Below are 26,337 nucleotides of genomic sequence, written 5' to 3'. Positions count from 1 at the left end.
CATGATAGCAAGCATAAAACATAACAGAGCAGGCTACATCTCCCAGCATGCATTACAATCCCTGCACATGTTTGACTCAATTTTGGCATTATGTGAAGCATCACAAGTGAATACATGACAAGGTGAGGTTCCTGGCATGTGGTTTTGGTCGCTGATAATTTGCAGCTGCCTCTTGCATTGCCCCTGATTGTACTTTGTAATGTGCTTTATACTCATTTAAATGGTGGTTAATGAGGTCAGACTTTCGTGATGAGGAGGAATTTATTCACTCAGAGGGTGGTCGGTGAATCTTTGGAATTCTCTACCCTAGAGGGCCATGAAAGATTAGTCATTGAGCATGTTCAAAACAGAAATCAGTAAGATTTCTGGATACAATATCATCAAGATACAAGGGGATAGTGGGGAAAATGGCACAGAGATACATGATCAGCCATGATTGGTTTGAATGGCAGAGCAGGCTCAATAGGCTAAATGGCCTACTCCTGATCTTATGTTCCTTTGTTAATTGGCTGGAGTCGGGGCTTCCACTCCTCTTTCGGGTAGAATTCCCATCTCAGAGAGCTGTCGGCCAATCAGATATGCTGGCAGCTCTATACTCCCACCATCGGCAGTAGCAGCCAGTATTGTGAAATGATGTGCTTGTGCCTTCAAAGGAACATATCTTAAACTACTGTCAATTATTGCTACCTCATCAGAATATGATGTATTAGTCCCATTACTTGTAGGTAGTCTACAAGCCACAGGATAGATTTCAGATATACCATACTTAGCCTCCCAGTGAATACTATCTGTATATGGTCTTATCTTCAAATAAAGAGCCCACATTAGTGCTTCACCAATCCTTGTGTATGAGTAGTACTTTTATGTTGAAGAAGGAGACTGTAACAGCCAGGATTAAGACTACAAGCAGTCCCTAGATTCTAAATTCTGGAGGCCAGGGCCAGATAAGTGTGAGGTATCTCAAGGCGGGGAGGAGAGGTAAGGCATGGGTGGGGTTGGAGAGGGAGGTGGTGGTGGGGAGAAGGTGTTAGGGACCTTGATGAAGAGGCAGAGGTGGGTGAAGGGAGCACCTACAAGGGACAGATCTTGTGTGGTGGGGTGGGGGGAGCAACGTGGAAAGGGCCCCTTGAGGGAAGTGCCGCTCTCTTCCTGACCATGGCTGAAGCAAAGTGACCTGTTGGGCTTCTACCCTTCCCGTGAACTCCTTCCACTAACCTCAAAATAATTGGTCATTTAAGGGCATAGCTGAATTGAGGCGAGGGATAGTGGGCTGTCCTGGGTCTTGTCCATCCCCACATAAAATTGTAGATAGGCCAGGGCAAGAATGAGGGTGGCAGGAAGGCCACCTGAAAAATTTTACGGGGCCCCCCAACTTGCAAGCCTGCAAATCCTCCAGCAGGCGAAGGGTGCGGGGGGGGGGGGGGGGGGGGTAGGGTGGTGGGCAGTAAAAATCTGCCCTTTGTGCTCTCATCTCGCCATCCGTTTTTTTCCCCTTGCCCCCATCTCAAAGTCTGTGTTTCCCTTTGATCCAGATTGCCCCCAAATTTTTTTTTCTCTTACCCCTCCACCTCTCCTCTTTACCTCCTCATCTCCTCCTCCACACAGGCCCTTTGCTTCTTTCAGTTTCTTTCTTTAGTTGCATAAAGCCAAGACACTATGCATTATGGGGCATGTTCAGGCATCTTCAAACAGATTTCTTGCCAATGTGAGCCAGACTTGAAAAGCTGACCGTCTGTGCTTAAAGCAGATAGTTAACAACAATGAAGATGCAATCTGAATTCACAGGAAATAGGCTTTTGATATTGATTTATCCTGCCACAAATCAACAGAGTCCAGTCATATGCACGGTGCAGGACTGAGGGTTAGTTAATCTCAGCCACTTTCACACATGTCCTAGTGGATTATTTCAGAGGAACAGAAAGCTTGGAGGAGGTTATTTGCCCTCTCGGCATGATGCGAGTATAAGGAAAGAAGGGTACAAAAAAGAAATAATACATTCGAAATTGCATTAAGTCTGAATTAATTTATTTTTGTTTCAGCACCATTGATGAATATTCACCACAAAAAAAGGTAATATATTCATGATAAGTTCAAGATTTGTTACTTACAACATTCCGGTATATAACCTGAAAATGCTGCAGTGTTCTATTCCAGAGGAAATGTTGTCTTGTATAGTGACTATGGTGGTACAGGATGGAATATTTGTCAAATTTACCCACTGGTTCCAGGCTGTAGCCAATTAGAACACAATGCTGTAACTAATAAGGCATCAAACTGGATCTGTTTCAATTAACATTTCAAAACAACTGTGTTTTATCTAGCTGAAAATAATATCAGTGTTAAACCTCTTTGTTTATGCAATGTTATATATATGTCCAAATGTGTGGTGATAATGATAGCCAAACTGTTAGAATGTTGGTGTCATTACTCCACTGAAACTGACAGCAATTTGTGGAGTTCTCACAAGCTCAAAATAACACAGAAATCCAGAAATTGCTGTCAGTGATCCTAGAAAGTACGCTGATGAGGTTTCTCTACCTCCCACCCACTCCAACACCCAACCCCAGACAGCAATCAATAAAAATCTATGAATTGATTGGAACTATCACTCTTTCGCTGTTAATCTCACTGTGTAAACCGTTGAAAAAGTTACACTCTGTTGAATGAAGTGTTAGTGGGTTTCATAATTACCACTAAACACTCTCACTGGGCCCTGAAAAGCCCAGTATTGATATTTAGGAAATATCAAATTTCTGCATTACAATAACAAAAATCGACATTTAATTTTTTTTTAAGTTTGTTTGCATTGACATTTTAGCTTCTATCTAATTTGAAACAATCGTTTATTTTGTAATCTGAAAAATTAAATTAAAAGTGATGGATAAAGTGCTTTTAACTGTGAGAATGCTTTAATATGATTGGCTGTTTATCTTGTTTACTGACATTGCAGTTGCTGAATACCTGGCATTCCCTTTGACCTGGTGCCAGATTTGGAAAAAGAGAAGCCCACGTCGCACAGATCACTAGATCCTTGTGGGCAGCTTTCTCAGAGGCCAGTGACAAGTGCTCCTTCATTGCTGGGTCATTACTGATATGTGAAATACCTGCAACCAATCAAAATCTGCTGATGATTGCCCCACTGTGTTATGTCAGGAAGATATAATAATTTTCCTATTAAGTAGGTAAACATGGGGGAAGTTTTAGAATGTAAGTGGTAAAAGGAACATTTGCATTTTAAATAAACCAGACCAGCTTGAATTCAAAGGAGGGGTGAAATGTTTCACCTAGCCAGGATAAGTTAAGAAACAGTGAGAAGAATTTTCCCCCCGTCAGCAGGGGGGGGAAGTTCATGAGCGGGCACGTGCAGGTGCACCTCCGATCGGCACTCCAGATTGTGGGCGCACCACCATTTTATGTGGGCAGGCTAATTAAGGCCCGCCCAGTGTGATGTCCACCAGGAAGCGCTGTGCGCTCCCTGTGCGGTTGGGGGGGCATTCCCTAAGCTAAGAGCATGCTTTTTCGTGCATGCACATGAAAGAGCGCACTGATGTCCCTGAGGCTAAGTGCTGCCTTGGGGAGATTGGCTTCAAATTTAAAAATGGTAAATGTAGAGAAATAAAATTTCCCTGACATGCCCCCTCATGTGACACTGTCAGATGAGTTGGGACATGTCCATCACTATTAATTAAACTTTTATTAAATTTTTAAAAACCGACATGAAACCTCATCCCGCCCGTGGATGAGGTTTCAGGCTTTTTCTGAAGCCCGGCAGGGCTCCTGGCCTGCCTGCCAACCTTAAGGTTGGACGGGCAGGTCCATTAACTAGTTCAATTAGTTTTTAAGTAGCCTCTCAATTAGCCGTTGATAGGTCGGCAGGAACACAGCTGATTTGGCTGCGCCCCCGCTAACCTGAAAACTGAAATGATGCAGGGTGATGTCGGGAGTTCCGCCCGATGTCATTTTATGCATTGGCAAATGGGCCCCGCCACCCCCCCCCCCCCCCCCCCCCCCCCACTTGCTGACCTCAACATCCTGGTCAGTGTGTTTGTTTTTCTCAAAGATTACTGGAAAAATTGGTACTGTGAGAGATTTTTATTATTAGAGAGGTAAAGTCCAAAGACATAGCGAAACAATGGGAATTTGCATTCAAAAGGGAAAATGTGTATAAAGGAGAGAAGGTTGTGAGTAAGGGTAGGCATTCTAATGTCTAAAACAAGTGTGAAAAGCCTCCAGAACCTAAGCTCAAGCTGTTGTCTACAAAGAACTTAAATTAAGAAAACTCACTGTGAATTGGATTATTCAGGGTATCGTGTTTCTTTGCCTGGGTCTTTTAAAATCTTTGTGTCTTACTGTTGCCTTAATGAAAGTGTAGCTGGGAATTGGACTAAAAAGGGGATTTAGAAGTTACCATAGTAGTAATTTGTACATCTATGTGTGTACTTAAACTAATTTCTTCTATTAATAAAGGTTTAATTTAGTTTTGGAAGAAACCTATAAGACTCAGTGGTCTTATTACTACTGAATTCAAGGCCCGTATCTCAAAATTTACACAAATTGCAAAACAGTTCTGACAGTTGTTCAAGCTTCCCTTTGGGATTTGAGCAGCATTACCATAACAGTTTACACTTTACTCCTAAAACTGCTGGGTGGACTTTATGCCATAAGTGACATTCTGAGCATTGAGTAGCCTCATGCAAATTGAAGCATTGAAGTAGCTGTATCTGATTACTGACAATTTTGGAGCCGCTTTGCTTCTACAAAGCCATGCACTCAACTAGCTTGTGCAAACTAGCATCAGACTAAAACAGACAACAAATCTCAGCTTAATTTACCTTCATCTTAAGTCTTTGAAGCACAGCTTGTATGCAGGACAAAAAAAGTTCCACCCAATGAAATAGGGATTAAGTTGCTTTTACACAACAACTTAGTCTTGGGATGCTCTGTACCAATGTTAACATTTTGTACAGTACATCTGGAGTTACTGCCCAATCTGACACTGAAACAAAGGAGAATAAGGCAAATTTGCACATATGCTTCTGTTATACACCCTAAAATTATAGTCCAAACATATTGTTTAGTATCATATTTTAACTTCATGTGAATATGTGAGTTTCATGCTTATTTGAATAAATGCTGCTACATTAGGACATTTTCTCGCATTATCGTGAAGTTTCATCAATCTTACGAAAGCCCAGATGTTAGTTAGGTGGCACTGCTATTAAGAACAAATTGTACTGAATTTAGTATCAGGAGGTCTTAACTTATTCAAGCTACCAATTAAAATAATCAAAAGTTTAAAATATTCTGAAATAACCACATGTAACAGCACAGTAAAGACTGGAAAAATATTGAATTAATTGAGTTGGTTCACTATACAAAGAGACTTTCTGGGACTGTATATTTACAAGTGAAGACATACATTTAATAACATATTCTAGAAGCAGAGGCATTCAGACCAACCAGGATCTCAGAGCAAGCATCCAGCCTCAAAGAACTCACAGTCAGATAATACCTTAGAAAGGGATTAACTGACAAATATAATTACATAAATAGAGAAATCAGTACAGGCAGCAGTTTGCTCCTGCTGATGTGGGCCTACAGAACCCAAATGAACTGGTGTTTGTGAAAGCTAATTACTTCAGAAATTTTAATCTGCTGACTTCAGGTCTACCAAAATTCAAAATGCTCAACATAGTGATCAAATTAATATTGAATGCAGTGAATTGCAGTTTATTTTCTAGATGTTAATTTGTCAGTTGATTACTTGATTCATTTTCACAGCTCTGTGGTAACCTTTTCATGTATGTAGCTTATTATTTCAAAGGTTATTTTGGCATACAGTTTCAATGACCATCAGCTCTTTAGTTAGTGCTAATCCAAGTGTGTGCAGGAATTGTTGTACAACCTAATAACATTGTTAACTGCAAAGTATACATATTTGAGTGAGACATAAGAGTACATTGAAGATCACATGGCGATCTTAGATGCATATTTTACAGACTTAAATAATTAAACGTAGGTATAAGCAAAACCAAGGCATTTTCTTAGCTGTTGTCTGCGGAGTGGAGCAATGGGACCGGATTTTAATTCTGTTCAATTTAGTTAAAATCTTGTCCATGGCCTGGGTTAAATGATCACTGACTTATTATCATAGAAACAATTTGGATTTTGTCGTGGTGTTTCAAATTGACGATAGTGGTGTGAAGCACAGTTCTTTTGTTATCATTTTTCACTAATATTACAAAAATTTATATTAGTCTAGAACATTCCACTGTACATTTAAGGGGATGTTAGATCAACACATAAGGGAGAAAGGGTGAAAAGATTATGCTGATACGGTTAGGTGAAGAGAGGTGGGTGCAAATCCGTGTGGAGCACAAACACCAGCATTAACCAGTTGGGCCAATTGATCTGTCTCTGTGCTGTACACCCTGGGTGGAACTTTTCGCTCAGAGTGCAGGCGCGATATTTCAGTCAGCGGGCGCATGCTAAACTAGGAAGTGCACCTGCCGACAATTAAGAAAGCTATTAAGCTCATTAACTGAGCAATTAACTGGAATTTTTCACTGCCCATCCAATGTTACAGTTGGCGGGCAGGTGACTTGGCCAGGCGGCCTTTCCATTTTTCAGGAAACCTCATCCAAGGGCGGGAGGAGGTTTCCGTCATTAAATGTTTAAAAATGAAAACATTTGCATGGAATTTTCATGTTGTACATGTTCAGGTGACTATTTCTGATGTGGGCATTTTTTCCTGATTTTAAAATCTATTTTGATGGGACTGGAATTCTCCAGCTCCCTGAGGCAGCTCTATGCCTTCAGGGATCTTTCTGTGAGCAATCCCCCATGCCCATGCTGACTTCAGTGCCCGTCCTCCTCCTGCCCCTACCTCAGCAGCGCTGAGCATTTCAGTGCACCTTTCATGCTGGCTGGCCCTTCATTGGCCAGCCCGCGCAAAATCACGGTCGGGGGCCAATCGCGGGCAACTGGACATTTCCCAGCCACTCCCGGGCCTGCCAACTGCACCCACCCGCCAACATCAAAATTCTGGCCTCTGTCTAATTTATGGGCAGTATTTTTAGGTTTGCAGACGGGCGCGATCGGCGGGCTCAGGATCGGCTGGGGAACGGACCGCCAACCACGATTGGTCACTGACCGCGATTTCACGCTGGCTGGCCAATTAACGGCTGCCAGCGTGAAACATGGTCTGAGAAGCTCAGTGCTGCCGGGGTGGGAGGAGGGAGGGCACTCAAATCAGCGTGGGCGCGGGCGAGCGCTGACAGAAAGCTCGCTGAAGGCATAGAGCTGCCACAGGGAGCTCATGGCTTGCAAAGCATTAAGTAAAGTTTTTAAAATCAGGAATAAAATATGCAAGCACCACAATCAGTCATCAGAACATATACAAGATAAAAATTTTGTCCATAGATTTTTCTTTCTCTTTCATTTAATAACAGAAACTGCATCCTGCCCTTGATGAGGTTTCATGAAAAATGCAAAGACCGCCTGGCCAATTCACCCATCCATCTGCCCATAGGGTTGGGCAGATCACAAAAAAATCGGAGACAGTTGCACTTTTAATTACCTTAATTGGCCTCTTAATTGTGGGCAGGCACACTTCCGATTTTTGCACGCGCCCGCTGACCAAAATATTGCGCGAGCGCGAGATGATGTCGGGACGCTTGCCCGACGTCACCTCACGCGATTTCTCATCCAGTTGGGTTGAGCTTAAAGTTCCGCCCTATGTGGTGACTGTAAATTAAATGCCTTTGGTCATTTTGTTGTTGGTGGTGCTACTTAGCCACCAATGTAGGAATTTCATGGTTATTCTGGGGGTTTGCATGAAGCTGACATCCATTTGGAAAGACCTTCATAAAGCAACTTTCAAAATGAAATTGTAAATATGCTTGAAAAGGTAAATGTTCCAGTGCTGTGGGGCAAGAGTGGGGGAGTGGGACTACTGGGATAGCACTTTCAAAGAGCTGGCATAGTACAATGGGCTGAATTACCTCTTTTTGTGCTGTAAGATACTATTATTTTAATAGGAAAAGAAATGGCGCAACTATTGGTCACCAAACAGTGGAGAAGGGAAGATATGTAGACAATTCATACAGATATGTTAAAACAACAGGGAAATAATGTGGAATTGTTTTACCTATCCTGAGTTAGACTGGAAATAGAATTATTGTTTGATTTTGTTTTAGGAAGTGAAATAGTCAAGTAACTGGTGATAGTAGGAGGACAGTTGGGAAATAGTGAACACAATGCTATTAGGTTAAATGTGAAAATAAAAAGGAAATATGAAAAGTCAACATTAAGCATGCTCAAATCAACAAAGGGCAAAGTTCAGCAAGATAAGAAGTGATCTGATTTAAATTTGCTGAGCAGGAAAGTTAACAAGCATGATACAATGGGAAATCCTCAAATATGAAATAGATAAAAGACGAAATAAATATATTCCATGAGATATAAAAAGGTTCACCAAAGTATAATGTTCCATGGCTAAACAGGGATTGAAACTTAAGGGGAAGCACATGATAAGATTGCAGCTAAAAAGATGAAATTATGAGGAATATAGAAACTGTCATAGGTACGTGAAAAAGGAGATAAGAGGGGCTAAAGGGAATATGGACAAATGCTAGTAGATAATATGAAAGGAAATAGTAAAAGCTTTTATAATCATACAAAAAGAGAAAGAATAGTTAAGGAAAGGGTAGAACCGTTCTGTTCTGAGGTGAGAAATCTATATTATGGAGAATGTGCGTATGGCAGAGATCTCACTATAGCACGTAGATAAGTAATTATGCATTAAAATATGTGTTGCAGTTTGCACTTCCTTGCTGCACCACTTAGATTTCATATTGTCATAATTTTGTCACACTTTCTAGGTCAACTGCTTCACTTAATTTCTTGTGTCCACATTTAATATGGATTTCTCCTGTATAAACTCGTCTTAGTGTAATTATATCCTCCCACCATTGAGTCCCTGCAGTACATCATCAGCACTGTTGCCTAGCTCTGGACAGACTTGAAAAAGAAAAACTTGCATTTATATAGCACCTTTCACAACCTCAGGACATCATAAAGCATCCTGAGTGAGAGTTACAGAGCCCCTAATAGCCATTTTTAAAAAATGAAACCACCAATTCCCATCATTTACTATTTACAATCAGTGTGGTTGTTTTGGAAAGGTAGGCATGTGCCTTTCTAAGTCCTCTTTATGTGTGATCAATCAAAGGAAACAGCAGCAGGCTTTTGTGAGTCTAAAAATAAAGAAGATTATTTATGCACAAATTTACCCCGAGTCTAAACGCTACATCAGTCACACATCACACACTCAAGAAAGATACAATTAAAGAAGATAGTGTACTTATTTATACAAATGTTCAACCAAAATGATAGTTAACAGTTCACATGCTTAGCTTGCTGTAGGAAATCAGTTATTGGAGATCTTGTAGAGAAAGAAGTCCTTTTCTACTCTTGGATTGTAGTTTAGATGGGTTCAAATAGCTGAATGCAGATATCCAGATTGTTGCAGGGTTCCCTCAAAGCGACAAATTTTCAGCAGGTTGCAAAACTAGGCACTTGTTCTTTTCTTATCAGGAGGTCAAATTTCTTTACAGGTGGACTTGGAGTTTTGGAATTAGCCTGGGAGGCTTTTAAAGACTCTACAGCCTCCCGGCTCTTAAAAAGCAAAGATGTCACATTCTTTTTGTTGCAGCTGTTCTGCAGCGTTTGCTATCTTCCTGCAGTTTGCCCAGATCTTTTCTGGGTCTTTCTCCAGCACATGACCAATACTGGCATTGTCTAACCAGAATGGTTTGGAAATCCAAATATATCACTACATCATAGGAGAGAGTTGGTGGTCTTTCACACGTATTCTGTAGATAACTAGACTCTTTCGCTCTCTTTTATTAAGCATGGATCTTGGAGCCAAGGGGCAGAATTTTGCCCTTGTTGAGTGGGCAGGCCCCTCTGGCTCAGTGGCGGGCGGGCTGCTGTTCGCCAGCACCAAAATGGGCCCTGCTGCTATTTTGAGTGGGTGGGCCAATTAAGGCCCGCCCAGTGGGCTGCCTGATAGGAAGCGCATATGCTTACTATGTGGGGGGAGGGATTCCCCAACTGTTAAAGTGCGCTCTTTTGTACATGTGCACAAAAGAGCGCACAGCTCCCTGCTCCCTGAGACTAAGTGCTGTCTCAGGGAGATCAGTGAAAACTTTATAAACATCAAAAATAGAAAAATAAAAAAAATGATTAACATGTCCCCCTTGTGACAATGTCACACGAGATGGGACATGTTAATAAGAAGCACAGAAACTTTATTAAACTTTTTAAAAACAGACATGAAACCTCATCCTGCCAGTGGATGAGGTTTGATGTTTATCAGAAGCCCACTGGGGCTCCTGGCCTGCCCACCAACCTTAACGTTGGTCAGGCAGGGTCTTTAATTGGGTCAACTACCCTGTCAATGGCCTCAAATGGCCATTGACAAGTTGGCGGGCGGACAGCTGATTTCGCTGTCTGCCTGCCTGCCTGAATATTTAAATGGGGATTTCCCCTGACGTCATCCCGCATTATTTTCGCGTCAGTGAGCAGGCGGAAAAATTCTGGCCAAGAAGTCTAGAGGTCTATTGATTCTGTGTTTGGAGTGAACTTTGAACAGGTGTGAATTCCATAAAGGGGCCCTGTCTAGGTATGCCCATTCAAAGCAAAATCCCCCACTTAGGATGACTCAATTAAGAACTTCCCAGAAGCTTGAGACATTCTATGCTGAAGTTGCAATGGTCTCTTGACCCTTTGGCAGCCATATTAGCCATCTTATGAGTGTCCATTTTAAAATATAAAATACAGTTCCAGAAGCTTCCACTGGAAAATAGTACAGCTTTGAAGTTATGAAGAGGGTTCGTCTTTACTAGGCATGACAATGACCCACTTCGCCCAGGAAAGGAGAAATTGTCAGAGTTAATTTTAATGTACTTTGAACCGACCTTTCATCTTACACAGAGAGAACGGTGGAACTCTTATTTTTTTTCAAAATCCATCCCATGATCAAGGCCTTGTCTTTCAGTTTTGGAGGAGCAGAGGTGCAGTTTAAACAAAAGAAAAATAATCTTCTACCTTAGAGCTTTCATTCAATTTGCTAGTAGATATCCATTTATTTGTACCTTGAAAGGGGGAAGGAAGGAAAATCTGTGGGTGATTTGTGTGTTACTGCAGCACCACCTAGCTGTGCGGCCTATTGGAAAGTAGTGGCATGTAAGTGAGCGTGTGTGGATGAAGAGCTATGAGTTTGTGTGTTTGGAGAAGCTGAGAGCCTATGATTTGTTATTTTCTATTTAACGACAGTTTCCTCCCCCCTTTTGCTTTACCTCATTCCGCCTTCCTAACCTCATTTGTTCGAAATCTTTCCCAAAATTTAATTAGGGAGAAAGAAGCTGCAAATTATATTTAGTCAGCCTAAGGTAAACATAAATTTATAATTAAAAGTTTTGCCTGATTTTATGACATGGCAGATCTGTGCCAGGCGGATCAAATCCACGAGGGAAACTTGATCCCGCTATCACAACAGTTTTGCAATTTGTATTTATTTTGAGATGTGCACCCTGAATTCAGCAGTAATAAGTACACCAAAAGTTTAGAGATTTTTTTTAAAAAACTAAAATTAAAATGTTTATATGGTAAAGTGGAGTACCATGTACCTTCAAGAGAATACAAGTGGACTAACTGTGTGACAGTACTGACCAATCAACGTACAGTTCGGGCTCCTGTTCAACTGTAAGTCTACAGCTGGAGGTGGTTGTGGGAGCACACAAGGATTTAACGCTCTGCCTTCTGTTGCAATAAACAATCACAGTCTGTTCTTATGTCGGTCTTTCTCCATTATTGACAGCAAGCATCAACTAACGGGTGTATGTGAGGGTGTGTAATTCAAGTTTACTCAACTAATGAACTCATAGAGTCAAGACATAAAAAGTTATTGACAAAAGAAAATATTTCAAGCACATACAAATTACTACAATATTAACTCCTAAAATCCCAAATTAACCTGGCTCCCAGTTATACCCCTTTTAAGGCAATGGTCCAAAAGTAGATTTTCAGATATTAAACAGGTCCAGCAAATGAACTTAATACCCTGGACAGCAGAATTCAAAGAGCAGCATGCAGGCGCGATCAGCAGATCTGGGAGCGGCCGGGGAACAGACCACTGACCGCCATCGGCCCCCAGCTGCGATTTCACATTGACTGGCCAATTAACGGCCAGCCAGCGTGAAGCATGCGCTGAAATGCTCAGCGCTGCCGAGGTGGGGGCAGGAGAAGGGCAGGTGCTGACATAAGCATGGGCACGGGCAAGCACGGAATGAAAGCTCCATAAAGACAAAGAGCTGCCTCAGGGAGCTGAAGACTCCCAACGAATTAAATAAAGATTTTAAAATCAGAACAAGAATGTCCAAGCATTCACCTGAACATTTACATTATAAAAATGCTGCCTATAGATTTTAATTTTTTTAATTTAATAATGGAATCATCTCCGCAAAATAACGCCAGTCGCACAAAAAGAAATGCAGTCTTCATCCACACTTGAGTCTGTGCTGCATGTCATATGATTTGGAAGTACCAGTGGAGCCTGTGGGACCCGAGGGGGCTAGAGAGACAAACCTGCCAATTTCCATCGAGGAACCTAGTGGACAACTGTCCCCTGGAAAGGAGGTCTTGGAGATCTCGCCTTTGGATGAGATTTCGTGAAAAATGTCTGGCCGATTCGTCCAGCCGCCAATCATAAGGTTGAACAGACCACGAAAAATTGGGGACAATTACAACTTTAATGAGCTTAATTTCCCCCTTAATTGTAGGCGGGCGTGCTTCTGACTTTTGCATGCGCCCGAACACAGGATGACGTTGGGACGCTTGCCTGACATCATCATGTGCTATTTTATGCTCGAGCAGGTCGGGCGCATACCCACATGCCGACCTGAAAATTCTGCCCAAAGTAGCTTTCCCCAGCTTCAGTTTCTGTAGACAGCAAGCTTAATGCACAAATACTGGAGGCTTCACACCATTCTGTTAGATCTTACAATGCCTTCTCCTGACTCATTCTCCTTCATACATGTTTCCCCCTTTTTAGCATGTAAATTCCATTGTTTCCATATGTTTTTGTGTCCTTGGAACTTTTACCTTTCTCATAATATAAATCTTTTAATGTTGCTACTATTCTCCTTAACCTCTTTGAAATTCAAATCCCCCTTCATCTATCTAAAATGCAAATTCCCTTTACATCTTTCATGTTAAGACCATGTTTACTCATTAGCATACTAAAGATACTTCTGCACCTTACTTGTTTTGATAACTTCGGCTTGCAGTCTGCTTGGCTATAAAATGTAATTAAATTACACACGCAGACAGAATAACATCCCATGAACCTACTTTACACTAAACCAGAAAAATATATCTTCATGATGCTGAATAAAATAACTTATGGACTGTCCTTGGAGAGGAAATGAAGTAGTAAAAGTTTGAAATAAGAATGGCTGCTGAATCAATCTCATCTTTTGTCAAGTAGTTGTGTTTGGTTTTGGTAATTGAGAGCCTCTAACTGTGATTTGTTAACCATATATACATTATTGTTATTTTAGACAGGGTTGAAAAAGAAACATTAAAGCTTTTGTTACACTAAAGTAACTTGTTATGAGAAAGCCTGTAACAACAGTTTTGTAACTCTATGGGCAGAATTTTATGAGTTGGCGAGCAGGGGCGGGGCTCACTTGCCGACGCATAAAATGATGCCTGGTGACGTCAGGGGGAACTCTCGATGTCACTGTGCCTGATTTAAATTTTCAGGAAGGCAGGAGTGCAGCCAAATCAGCTGTGTGCCTGCCGACCTGTCAATGGCCAATTGACGCCATTGACAGGATCAGTTAAGCAACTAAAGGACCTGCACGTCCAACCTTAAGGTTGGTGGGCAAGCCAGGAGCCCTGGCGCGAACTGGAAAAAGCATGAAACCTCACCCAAGGGCGGGATGAGGTCTCATGCAGGCTTCAAAAATTTTTAATAAAGATTGTGTAAAAATTACAGACATGTCCCAACTCATGTGACGTTGTCACATGAGGTCACATGAGGGGACATGTAAGGGAAATTTTATTTTTCTAATTTTGTCTTTTTCACATTTACAGACAATCTCCCTTAGGCTGCACTTAGCCTCAGGGAGATGAATGTGCTCTTTCGTGTGCATGCGCAAAAGAGTGCACTCTTGATTTTGAGGACCCTACACGTAGGGAGCACTTGGCGCTTCCGTGCGGACGTCATGCTGGGCTGGCCTTAATTGGCCTGCCCATGTAAAATGGCACCGTACCTCCAATCGGAGGCGCCGATCGGAAGCGTGCCTGCACGTGCCCACCCTTCAACGTTCCCCCCAGCGGGGGGAAAATTCAGCCCATAAGTTGCTGCATCATTAGGTGTGGGGGATGAGGGTAGGATTTTGGCTTATTTAAACTTTGCTTGTCGTGCTTGCGGGAGCATCAAACAGTTGGTTGACCATAATTTGCTGCTCATTTTAACATTATTTCAGTCAGCCACTTCAACCCCTAACAAGGGGGCTTTTTGCTTCTACCATTTCAAATGCTTTATCACTTCAGGGTTCTCAGAATGGAATATATATAAAAAGCCGTAATGGGGAGTCTCTAAACACAAATTGTTGGCTATTATTTACTTTTCCACTTTCTTGGGAAGTGGAATGGGGAATGAGAAATGGTTAATCTGATCCTCTGTAAACCTTTCAGGATAGTGAACGGTATCAGTAAAATACTTCCCATTATTTTTTCTCTAAAGAATGCCCCCATTTCATCCTGACTGAGAGGTGGATTGGGCAGGGATTGCCTGGGGCTCAGTGCTGTAAATAATTTTTCAGATTCCCCAGCTCCCATACTGAAGCCGTTCCATCTGTCCGTCCTTTCCCAGCACTGCACCTGCTTCCATGTGGGTTCTGGTTTGGCACTATGTTATACCTTGTTGGCCATAGTGTTGCTATTATTAATCCTTTGGTCCACTTGGAGAAAGGATAAGTTTCCAGGAAGGGTGAGAATCTTGCCTTCACTTTGTGGTCCTTAATAAATTTAGAGCATTCCTTCCGTGCTTCACGCATTCTGTTTCATTAAATGTCTCTTACCAAGTTTTATTAAGTTATCCATTAAACTACTTCCAACAATTTTTCTCTGAGAAATCACAGAATCTTTACAGTGCAGAAGAAGGTCATTCGGCCCATCGAGTCTCCACTGGCTCTCTGAAAGCCCGACTCCCCTGCCTTACTCCCGTAGTCTTGCACATGCTTTCTTTTCAGATAGCAATCCAATTCCCTTTTCAATATCGCGATCAAACCTGCCTCCACCAATTTATTTATTTATATTACATCTCAGGCTTCACAAGGAAGCCTTGAGCCTTCCTTATCCCCAATCTTCCTCCAGATCATATCCAGAGCCTGACTGCGACTGACCATTCCACCTGCTCTGCCACAATCCTGGGTCATTGTTCAATTGCTCTCTGGGAAAAGTAACATTTCCAAATATTTAATCTGCTTCCTTAGCTTGTATAGGTCGGTCCTAGTTCTACCTGACTCTATTACTACAGACATGCTTTCTGTTAAACATTTGCCCATACATCTAATGACCTTATATAATGAGATCAGACCTCAATAAAGGGATTACCATAGGTGCAAGTAAATTTTCAGAATGCTTTCAATGAGTTAACTGACAGGAGTCATGCTACAAACCTTAAATTGTATGGCGAAAGCGTAGAAAGTTATTGAATAGGCAGAAACAAAAGTTTAGGGTAAATGTTGCAGAGCCCTCAGAGTAGCGAAGCCTAAAAGGAGTTTTACCTGCAGTTAATGAAGAGTTTTGGCAACTATTTCAATACCATTCGTGGAGTTCTTATGTTATCCATTTTTCCCCCCATGATATCCAACTTAACCAGTAACTCCTGAGTTGCCTTCCCAGAATCTTTATGGTGTAACTATCCATCGTGGTGAGTTGACCTTCCATGGAAAGCCACAATACTTAAACACCCTTATGAGTTTTATTTTATAAATCAAAAAAGCGGATTACATAGATTTATTTTCCTTGTTCCACTTTCTCTAGTGCAGTGCTGGCCTCCCACTTACAGCTTTGTCAGTGCACTTATTACACGTCTATAAGATAACAATGTATAAATTCCTACAATATCAACGGACTAGTGTATACACACCAAAAATTTTGAAACAACCTTTTCAGAACAAATGTGTAAAACAACTTACTGTGAAGATGCTAATCTACATAATTGCATCTAGAAAGCAATGGTATCATTTCTCTGTCAATATGCTCCATTTTTTATTTATTTACAGAATACAACAATTTTCCACCAACTCAGTTGCAGAGAGAAGTGGCTGCAACCTAAAGAATATGAAGCTGAAGAAGGTTGGTTTTGGAGGAGAACTGAGGATAAGGGGCCCCTCACCTCCTCTTTATTGCTGATCCTTTTCAATAGGACTCTAATTCTGCTCAGCTGGGCTATTCGCCCACTCTGGAATTTTCAGAAATGTTTGCAAGCCTTCCTGGTTAATTCGAGAACATGTGGAGTTTTTCCAGTTGCAAAGGCCTGAATTTTTGATCTTGAATTGGGTTTGCAGAGTCGGGAGAATTCCTGGCTCCACAGACCTGACTCCTGAAGAAGTGCCCCGGAAGTTCAGATTTTCATTCTAGTGGAGGTCAGGTTTTATGGGAGTCGTGCTCACCCCCCCCGGAAGCAGTTTGGAGGCAGCAGGGTGTGGAGGCAGGCAGGGCTAAAGGGAGGGTGGGTGTGCAGACGGTGCCAAACTCCGGGGCCTGGGGCTGGGACCTGGCCTCATTGCTCCAAACGGAGTTTCTTTTGTTGCCCCCCCCCACCCCCCAGCCTGAACAGCCAGATCTTCATACTGAAAGACCGACTTTAAAAAAAATCTGAACCTTGAGGCTGAGCTCCTTGTCGGTCAGTCAGTTTCACTGAGATGTTGCGCTGCTGCTTCTGACCTTCGGGGAGCTTTGTGGTTCCGATTCTTGTTTTTGAAAATCACGCCAGAAAACCACGAAGCTGCCTGAATTTCAGCAGCAGCGGAGAGTGTTCTTGCTTGAAAAATGGTATGTCAATTCTCTATTTTAGAGACAATTGGATTCTGATGGGTGTGGGAAGGGGGAGATGGTCGGGTTATGCTGCTCACTCACCCCCCTATGCCCCTTTATCCCCTCTATGCCAACCCATGCCCCTCCACCCACCCCCATGGCCCTTCATACCCCCTCCCCCACTTAGAATAGTCCATTGGTAGGTAAGATGCACACTGGCTCACTATGACCTTAGTCCACACTCATCAAACAGAATGGGAACTTACAGAAAGGTATAGTTTTGAAAATTTCATTTCCAATTTCTTGTATAATTTTAGTGTTTACATATGGAAAGTACTGATAGCTGTAACTTGATAACACATAAAATAACGATCAAGGGGAGGTCATGCCTGACAAATGTTAGAAGTCTTGAGGAGGTAATGAGTAGGTTAGACAAAGGAGAGCCAATGGGTGTTATCTACTTGGACTTCCAGAAGGCCTTTGACAAGGTGCCGCACAGGAGGCTGCTCAGTAAGATAAGAACCCATGGTGTTAGAGGCAAGGTACTAGCATGGATAGAAGATTGGCTGTCTGGCAGGAGGCAGAGAGTGGGGATAAGGGGGTCCTTCTCAGGATGGCGGCCGGTGACTAGTGGAGTTCCGCAGGGGTCAGTGTTGGGACCACAACTTTTTACTTTATATATTAATGATCTAGATGAAGGAACTGAGGGCATCCTGGCTAAGTTAGCAGATGATACAAAGATAGGTGGAGGGACAGGTAGTATTGAGAAGGCGGGGAGGCTGCAGAAGGATTTGGACAGGTTAGGAGAATGGGCAAAGAAGTGGCAGATGGAATACAACATGGGGAAATGTGAGGTCATGCACTTTGGTAGGAAGAATAGAGGCTTAGGCTATTTTCTAAATGGGGAGAGAATTCAGAAATCTGGAGTGCAAAGGGACTTGGGAGTTCTAGTCCAGGATTCTCTTAAGGTTAACTTGCAGGTTGAGTCGGTAGTTAGGAAGGCAAATGCAATGTTGGCATTTATTTCGAGAGGACTAGAATATAAAAGTGGGGTTGTGCTGCTAAGGCTTTATAAGGCTCTGGTCAGACCACATTTAGAATATTGTGAGCAATTTTGGACCCCGTATCTCAAGAAGGATGTTCTGGCTTGGAAAGGGTCCAGAGGAAGCTCACGAGAATGATCCCAGGAATGAAAGGCTTAACATATGAGGAACGTTTGAGGACTCTGGGTCTATACGTGATGGAATTTAGAAGGATGAGGGGGGATCTGATTGAAACTTACAGAATACTGAAAGGCCTGGATAGAGTGGCTATGGGGAAGATATTTCCATTAGTAGGAGAGACTGGGACCTGAGGGCACAGCCTCAGAGTAAAGGGAAGACCTTTTAGAACAGAGATGAGGAGAAGCCTCTTTAGCCAGAGAGTGGTGAATCTGCGGAATTCATTACCAGAGAAGGCTGTGGAGGCCAGGTCATTGAGTGTATATAAGACGGAGATAGATAGGTTCTTGCTTAGTAAGGGGATCAAAGATTACGGGGAGAAGGCAGGAGAATGGGGTTGACAAACCTATCAGCCATGATTGAATGGTGGAGCAGACTCGATGGGCCGAATGGCCTAATTTCTGCTCCTATGTCTTATGGTCTTATAATAATGTTTATTGCTTCATGAAATAAAATATTCCACGTTTTCTTATTGTCTGCAGGCTTTACCTATACACTCCAAAATGTTGGGAATTAATTAATTTTGAAACATTTAATTTCATTTTCTCTGCAGTTTTCTGTCGTGTCTATGTGGCAGACCATTCTTATGTCAGTTTCCGAACTAAAATGTCAACGTCAGCACAGCAGCTTCTCCACATTGTAGCTGAAAAGCTTCAGCAATGTGAGGAGGATTTGATACCAGTGATAGTCACTTCCACTGAGGGTGAGTTTCCTATTGCAATATCAAATTAAAGGTTTTAATGCAAAATATGATGCTTCCATTATTATTTAGGTTTAGGTTCCTAATTTTAGAAACTATTAATTGTTTCAATGCAGAGTTAAAAGTGGTTTTACCCATAGCTGTTTTGACATGATTTTAGGAATTGAAATGGTTGTTTTGCCTGATTTCTAATTCAAGCTTTTTTTTCCTGTTTCTAGAAAGGCGAATTCTTCAACCTGATGACGTGTCCATTTTTAAATCTCTGGATCCCACCACTCGGATATTTGTTTGTAAAAAAGATCCCACTGATTTCTTGGTAAGAAACAGTTGTCCTACTTTTGTGCAGTAAACCATGCACCAACATTCTTGGTTTCTCAGTCTACTCTCTGATCTCAGCTGGGAGGCATTAAATTATGCAAAGCAGATGTGAATGTGGCTGTATTGGAAACTGAAGATAGTCTGGGCACTGGACTGTGTGACACAATCAAGGGCAAACAGGAAGTAAATTAGACACTAAGCCAAGCTCAATTTTGAAAATTAACAGACATAAACACCCATTTAGTCCAGCTCAACATGGGTATTACTTTTACCAAGCTTATACAGCTCTCTCTTTTTGCTGCCTGTACCAGTGTGACATCACAGATTAATTTGAAACTCTTCTTTGATACTTCAGTGGGGACCATCATTTTAAATGGGTTAGCGCTTCACCTAACACAGCAGAAAGTGAAATTTCAGACAAACACATTCAGGTTTTGTATTGATCATCCCACCGTATCATTCCAGTACTATAGGACTTCATAACTTATTCAATAGAAGGCACATATAGTTATTAATTTGATATTCATGTATCTCTTCCAGACTCTTACAGCAGAAAGTGATGAAATACCACAGCGAACTATCCAAATGCTTGGAATGAACACCTGGCAATTGGCCAACAAATTAACCAATTTTGATTGGGATTTATTTAACTGCATATGTGAAGTAAGTGTTAGCCATTAAACAAGCTACCGAGTAACTTATTTGCACACGTCAAAGCATTTATTTGTTCTGTTCAGGAACTTCACTGTTGTAAGTGAACATTTTGAGTACCGGTTGAACATCTTCTTAACAATTCCTGAAATAAGTACATACAATGCACTGAAAGAAGCCCCATGCTGTTTGTTCCCTTTAGCCAGCAGTTTATATTAAGCAAACACTGAACTAGTGGCAGAGCAAGCAATTTGTCATTAGCTAGAGGATCATAAATCAGTGTGCACTGAATTACTTATAATGATGTAACATTTACCTAAAGTTATTTCTGTCTGATGGCTATTCAAAACTATGATAACTATTCTATTCAGAACTATTGGACATGTCCTTACAGAAATGTTTGTTTGGCACACAAACCCCAAGCCCCCAACCACAAACTCGCATTCCTCTGATTCCAGTATTTTCAGTTTACAATTGCATGTTTTCAGCCACCTAGACCCGATGCTCTAAAGTTCCTGCCTGCCCCCACCCACCCGAAACCCTTGGACTTCTCCACTTCTCTCTCCTTTCAAACTCACCTTAAAAACTTCTTTGGCCAAGCCTTTTGTCAACCCTCGTAGCAACTCCTTCTTTGACTTATTTTTCTAATTTAAAGGCACTATTTAACTCCAAATTGTTGTTATTGGAGTTGTCATTCAAGTTAACAGAAAAAAATGTAACTTGATTGTTGAGGAGAGTGAATATCCAGGTGTGAAAGTGATGAAGAAGGGTCAGCTCTGAAGAAGGGTCATACGTACTCGAAATGTTAACTGTGTTTCTCTCTCCACCGATGCTGTTCGACCTGCTGAGTTTTTCCAGCATTTTCTGGTTTTGTTTATGAAAGCGAAATAGGTCAGCTTGATCAGGCTGAACCAGAATCATAATAAGACTAGTCTCTTCCCACCTACATTTGTGATTCTTCTGACACCCTATGGCATTTCAACCATTTCCAGTTTCTTGGCTTTAATCACCTCCTCTTCACTGTGAACATCCAACCCCTCTACATCTCCATGCCTCGCCAGGACAGTCTGAAAGCTCTCCACTTCTTCCTTGAATGGAGGCCCAAACGTTCCCCATCCACCATCTCTCTCCTCTGCCTGACTGAGCTTGTTCTCTCTTTGAACAATTTCTCCATTAACCTGTCTCACTTCCTACAAATAAAAGTTGTGGCTATGGGTACCCACATGAGCAGTAGTTATGCCGATCTTTTTCTCATGTATGTGGAACATTCCTTGTTCCAGTCCTACTTAGGTTCCCTCCCACAATTTTCTTTCCAGCTCATAGATGATTGTATTGGTGCTGCTTTCTGCTCTCTTTCAGAACCAGAAAAATTAATCAATTTTGCTTCCAATTTCCACCCCTCTCTCACCTTCACGTGGTCCATCACCAACATTTTACTTCCTTGGCATCTTATCTCCGTTTCTGCGGATAGACTGTCCTCTATTGTTCATTACAAGCCCACCAATTCCCACAGCTACCTCAACTACTCTTCCTCACTCTCTGCTTCCTGTAAGGACTCCATCCCATTCTGCCAGTTTCTCTAGAGTCTGTCATTTCTATTCAGATGATGCTACCTTCCATAACTGCGCTTTCGACATACCTCCCTTTTACCTGAACCGAGGATTACCCCACCACCACTCCCAGTGGTGACAAAGCCCTCAACCCTGTCCGAGCTATTTCCCACACTCCAACCTAACCTCTTCCGCTCCCTCCCAGAACTACAAGATGCTTCCCCTTGTCCTCACTTTGCACCTCACGAGCCTCCATATTCAAATAATCATCCTCCGCCATTTCCTCCACCATCTCCAGCATGAACCCACTACCAAACACATCGTCTCCTTCCATCCCGTCAGCATTCTGAAGAAATCATTCCTTCTGCGACACCCTGGTCCGTTGCTCTATCACCCACAATATCTCATCCTCTTCTCACGGCACCCTTCCATGCAATTGCAGAAGACGTAACACTTGCCCCTTTACCTCCTCTCTCCTCACTGCCCAAGGCCCCAAACATTCCTTCCAGATGAAGCAATGATTTATTTGTACGTCTTTCAATTTAGTAAACTGTGCTTGCTGCTCACGATGCATTCTCCTCTACATTGGAGAGGCCAAATGCAGACTGGGTCAATGCTTTGCTGTAGACTTCTGTCCAGACCATAAGCAAGACTCTGACCTTCCAGTCAGCTGCAACATGAGGGAGGGTAGTGGTGGCTGGGATTGAGAAAGGCTGTAACAGTGTGAGAGGACTAAGATCTCACCTTGTATATTTTTATAAAACATATGTAGCTATCCTTATGTCTATCTCTATAATTTAAAAAACTGGACAAAGACCTTTTAAGATGGCTGGAGCTATATCTCTCTGTGACCCTCGAACAAAAGGAGCCATGATCTCTTCAACCCCTACTCTGGCAAAGGCCAGCAAGTAAGGTTACTAATCCAGCATGGCAGGCACTGGCAGCGGTGGTCAGTGCCAAAGCCCTGCAAAAAATGACAGCCACCCAGTGTTGCAAGAGGAAGAATGATCTCCTCCATTCGCTGGGATAAGTTACTCTTCTCATCACTCTCAGCTCACACACTCACAAACCCATCACACATCCACAGGGATCTCACACCTCAAGGGACAACACCACTAACTCTCACACATACCCTCACATCTCCATCAGGCTCATATCCTCTGGAGCTCACATTCTCATTCCTGTCCATGGCTCCACTCACCACACAAACATTCCGTGCAGTGCCATGTGTCCAGCTCACACTCTCTCCATCTGTTTTCATGCAGGAGAAGCTGGCTCACAACAGTGGAGTGAGGTCCCAGACTGGGGGTGGAGTGGCCCACATTAGGCCCCTCACTCACACTGAGGAGCACACCATCGTGCTGACAGATGAGGGCATGGACTGTGCCTGCGGCGATGGTAAGGTCGACGGCGAACATCCTGTGAGGGTCCTGCATCACATCATCCCTCTCTCAATGGAAATGAGTGCTCTCTCTCCTGCTTTTGACTCTGCTGCCATGCACTAATTATCTCCACTTTGGTTCACAGGGAGCTCTGCCAAGCGACTGACAGCCTCAGCCAGCCAATCCCTCAGCTCCATCCACATCCTCACCTCCAAAGAGGACACCTCCTCCATTAAAGAGCTGGAAATAAGCAGCCTGGAAGACCCGTCACAGCACTTACCCACACCACGCACCAGCACAGATTCACACACCTCAGCTCAGGTTCACAATCTTGTGGTCACCGCACGGACACATGTCCAAAGCAGGAGGAGGCAAACAAGCTTCCCAGTACTGGGGGGACTGCTGGGCAAGAGACATCTGTGAGTTCAGAGTCAGATGATGAAGCTCTGGATTTGGCCTTCCAACTCATCCTGGGGGGTCAGCAGAAGGTGAGGGAACATCACGCAGAGCATTGGAAGCCCTCAACAGAGTTGTACATGAGTCAGAGGAGCGTGTCTGCCTGCTCTCTAATGAAGTGGTGCCCACATGCCCTTCCCCTCAAAGAGTCAGGCCGGACACCCTTGGACACCCAAAGGGAGGACGAGCGGCAGCTGGACACCGTGGGTCATCCACTCAGGAATCTCAGAGGCTGTCCACTCCCTCCTAGTCCCCATTGCCTGTGACCCCCTCAACCTCATTCTCTGTCTTCGCGGAGGGTGCAGCTTGCCTACAGAAGGACAGTCAGAGCAAGCTGGGGCCCCCAAGAGGACCCACTCGGCTCTCCAGAAGACCCACGCTAAAGTCATCAGAGGCAACAGGGCCACCCATTGCACAAGTTGTCTCCACCCCTGCTGCGGATATCAGGGCAGCAGCTAGAAATGTAAGGGCTAGAAAAGTTAGGAAATTCTGATCACAGTTGGTTTCACGGGTGAACACGTTTTGTCACTTTATAATGTGAAAATATATTCACTTTCACTGAATAACGTGTATTGGTGTCTTTCAGTTTCATTAAAGGCTTCGCGTGTTACCCATGCATTCTTCACCAACCCCCCCAACCACTAGCAGTTCAGCTGTACACAGCAGGCCCACGAGTGATTCTGGAGGAAGAAATGTGTGTGGCAGGGACTTTCGGAGCCTCATGTAAGCACTCTTCCACACACAGAGATCCTCCACTTTTCACACTCATTTCAATGAGTATTTTCAATGCTGCCTGCTGGGGTTCACTTTCAGTTGTCCATCTGAGCTGACCTACATCTCTGCCCATTCTCTGTAGCACTCCCATGCAGCACCTGTTCCCGCCCACCACGAGTCCCCTTTCACTTTCGGATTTGCAAGCATGGTGCATTTAACATTCTTCTTCAGGTTCCCCATCCTTTCCCCTTCCCCCGTCACCCATGTCCTTTTCCCCATCACTATTGACTCCACACCCCGGCACCACCTTCCAAGTCCCCACTGTCACCTACCAGCTACAACCCTTTTCTTTCAAGGATGTCCAGGTGAATGTGCACGTACCCTACCTTCCCAAAAATCCCAGCCCAATCCACATTAACCTTCCCGAGCTCCTCCTTCCCACCCCCAGGGTTTGTATCTGCCTCCGAGTCCTCACAAGCCACCCTTGCTGCCCCTTCTACCGATACCATCGCACCCTCCGACTGTACCACCTCAACCTTCCACCCTGCCCCAGGAGGCAGTCATAAACTCCACAGAACCCTCCCTTGCATGGTCACGTGGACACCCCTCCCCACTCCGGACTCATTCCCCCAATTGGAACTCCTTCCCCACTTTGAACTCCTTCACCCCCCAGCCCCCACCCAGACTCCTCTCCCCCACAGACTCCTTACCCCACCCCCTTACTCCTTCCCCCTTCCTAACTCCTTCCTCCATTCTTACTCCTTCCCCTCGCCAGATTGTTTCCTCCACATACTTCTTCCTCCAGCCTTACCCCTTCCCCCTTCCTCATTTCTTCTTTGGCCCCTACTCCTTCCCCTCTCCAGACTCCTTCCTCCTACTGGATTCATTCCTCACCCCTGGACTCCTTCTCCTCTCTGGACTCCTTCCCTCCTCCAAACTCCTTCCCTTATACCTTCCTCCTCCCTTACATCTACTTCCCCAGTTGCCTTATTCTCCCCCATTACCCCCTCCTCCCCTTGTACTCCCTCTACCTCCCAACCTCACCTTCACGACGCCTTCCTCTTACACTCACAGCTGGACCTTGCTCTGCATCCACTCGACAATCATCCATAAAACGGCCAAGACACTGAAGTCCCAAAGCAGACTGTCAATGGTGACCTTCCACCTTCCATGAGCTATTTTGCAGCCATGCCATACCCAAGAGAATCCACTCAGCATGTAATGGATGTTCCTCCGGAGTCCCATTGCTGTTGGGCTTCAGCACCTTCTGCCCCTTGGATGTCTGCAATGTGAGCCAGGCCCTGACAGTAATTCCCAACTTCTATATGTCACACTTGTCATGATGTGTTCTGCACTGGCGTGTTTTCCTGCCGATGTGGGGGATGATTCCGGCGAGCTGGGCTTACTATGATATGCACACGTATTACAATGAAGTTCCCGACATTCGATGGCGGGAAATGTGGCGCCATTGTTGGGCGGAGTGGCTGATTGCAAACTGGTATCAATTCTGATTTTTGGCCTTCCCACCATATTGTCCACTCAACAATGGGTTTAATGGCAGGTGGCGGGGAAGCAATGCGGTGGGAGCTCAAAAATTGGTTTCACACTGGCATAAAGTGACGGTGGGATCTTCCACACCCACATGCCATGGTGGGTCACAGTTTCCACCAGATGCCAGCATGAAACTGATTTGCATCCCGCTAGTGGGATGCAGATGAAGGCCCAACTGGAATCGCCGCCCCAAACCCCGCCCCCCCCCCCCGTCCGACTGTCCATGACGCCAGCAGGAAGTCACGCTGGTCCAGAGCACGTCTGGACCAAGGTGGCTTATAAATGTCAGCACTCACCTTCAGAAGGCCTTGGGCAGCTTGTGGAGTTCAGGACAAAATGGAGACCTCCAGCGACTGGACCCTGGAACGCCAGTGGATCAGCAGTGGGTGGGTAGAGCGCCAACCATGTGGACCTTCTCTGCGTAGCAGCATCCAGGGGGTTGTTGTTCTTGGTGCAGCAACTTCTTCCAGGGATCAAGTCTTCAACCAGAAACCTCCTCCAGGGATTGGTTCTTCAATCAGCAACTTCTCCCAAGTTTTGAATCTTCAAGCTGCAGGTGGAAGGCTGCAGCAGGTACTGTTTGGTGGCAAGGGTCTGTGGAGGGGTGGGAAGGGGGAGCAGTCAAAAGATGGGGAGGAAAAGAATGAAGAGGTGGGGCCGCTGTACAGGCCTAGAGG

General features: G+C 43.8%; 1 protein-coding gene across 2 annotated transcripts in view; it reads left to right on the top strand.

The window, feature by feature from the left end:
- rapgef5a (Rap guanine nucleotide exchange factor (GEF) 5a) overlaps positions 1-26,337 on the top strand; it is a 267,567-nt gene that overhangs the window by 197,889 nt on the left and 43,341 nt on the right. For both annotated transcript variants that reach the window (XM_041183142.1, XM_041183143.1), the window contains 5 exons: positions 2,040-2,070; positions 16,365-16,437; positions 18,892-19,041; positions 19,257-19,354; positions 19,897-20,019. In XM_041183142.1, coding sequence (XP_041039076.1) covers positions 2,040-2,070; positions 16,365-16,437; positions 18,892-19,041; positions 19,257-19,354; positions 19,897-20,019 — 475 coding nt within the window. The remainder of the gene's footprint in view (positions 1-2,039; positions 2,071-16,364; positions 16,438-18,891; positions 19,042-19,256; positions 19,355-19,896; positions 20,020-26,337) is intronic.

Source organism: Carcharodon carcharias, chromosome 3 (assembly GCF_017639515.1).
Source record: "Carcharodon carcharias isolate sCarCar2 chromosome 3, sCarCar2.pri, whole genome shotgun sequence".
Classification (NCBI taxonomy): Eukaryota; Metazoa; Chordata; class Chondrichthyes; order Lamniformes; family Lamnidae; genus Carcharodon; species Carcharodon carcharias.
The sequence above is the reverse complement of the archived record's forward strand: the minus strand, read 5'-3'. Positions and strand labels throughout refer to the sequence as shown.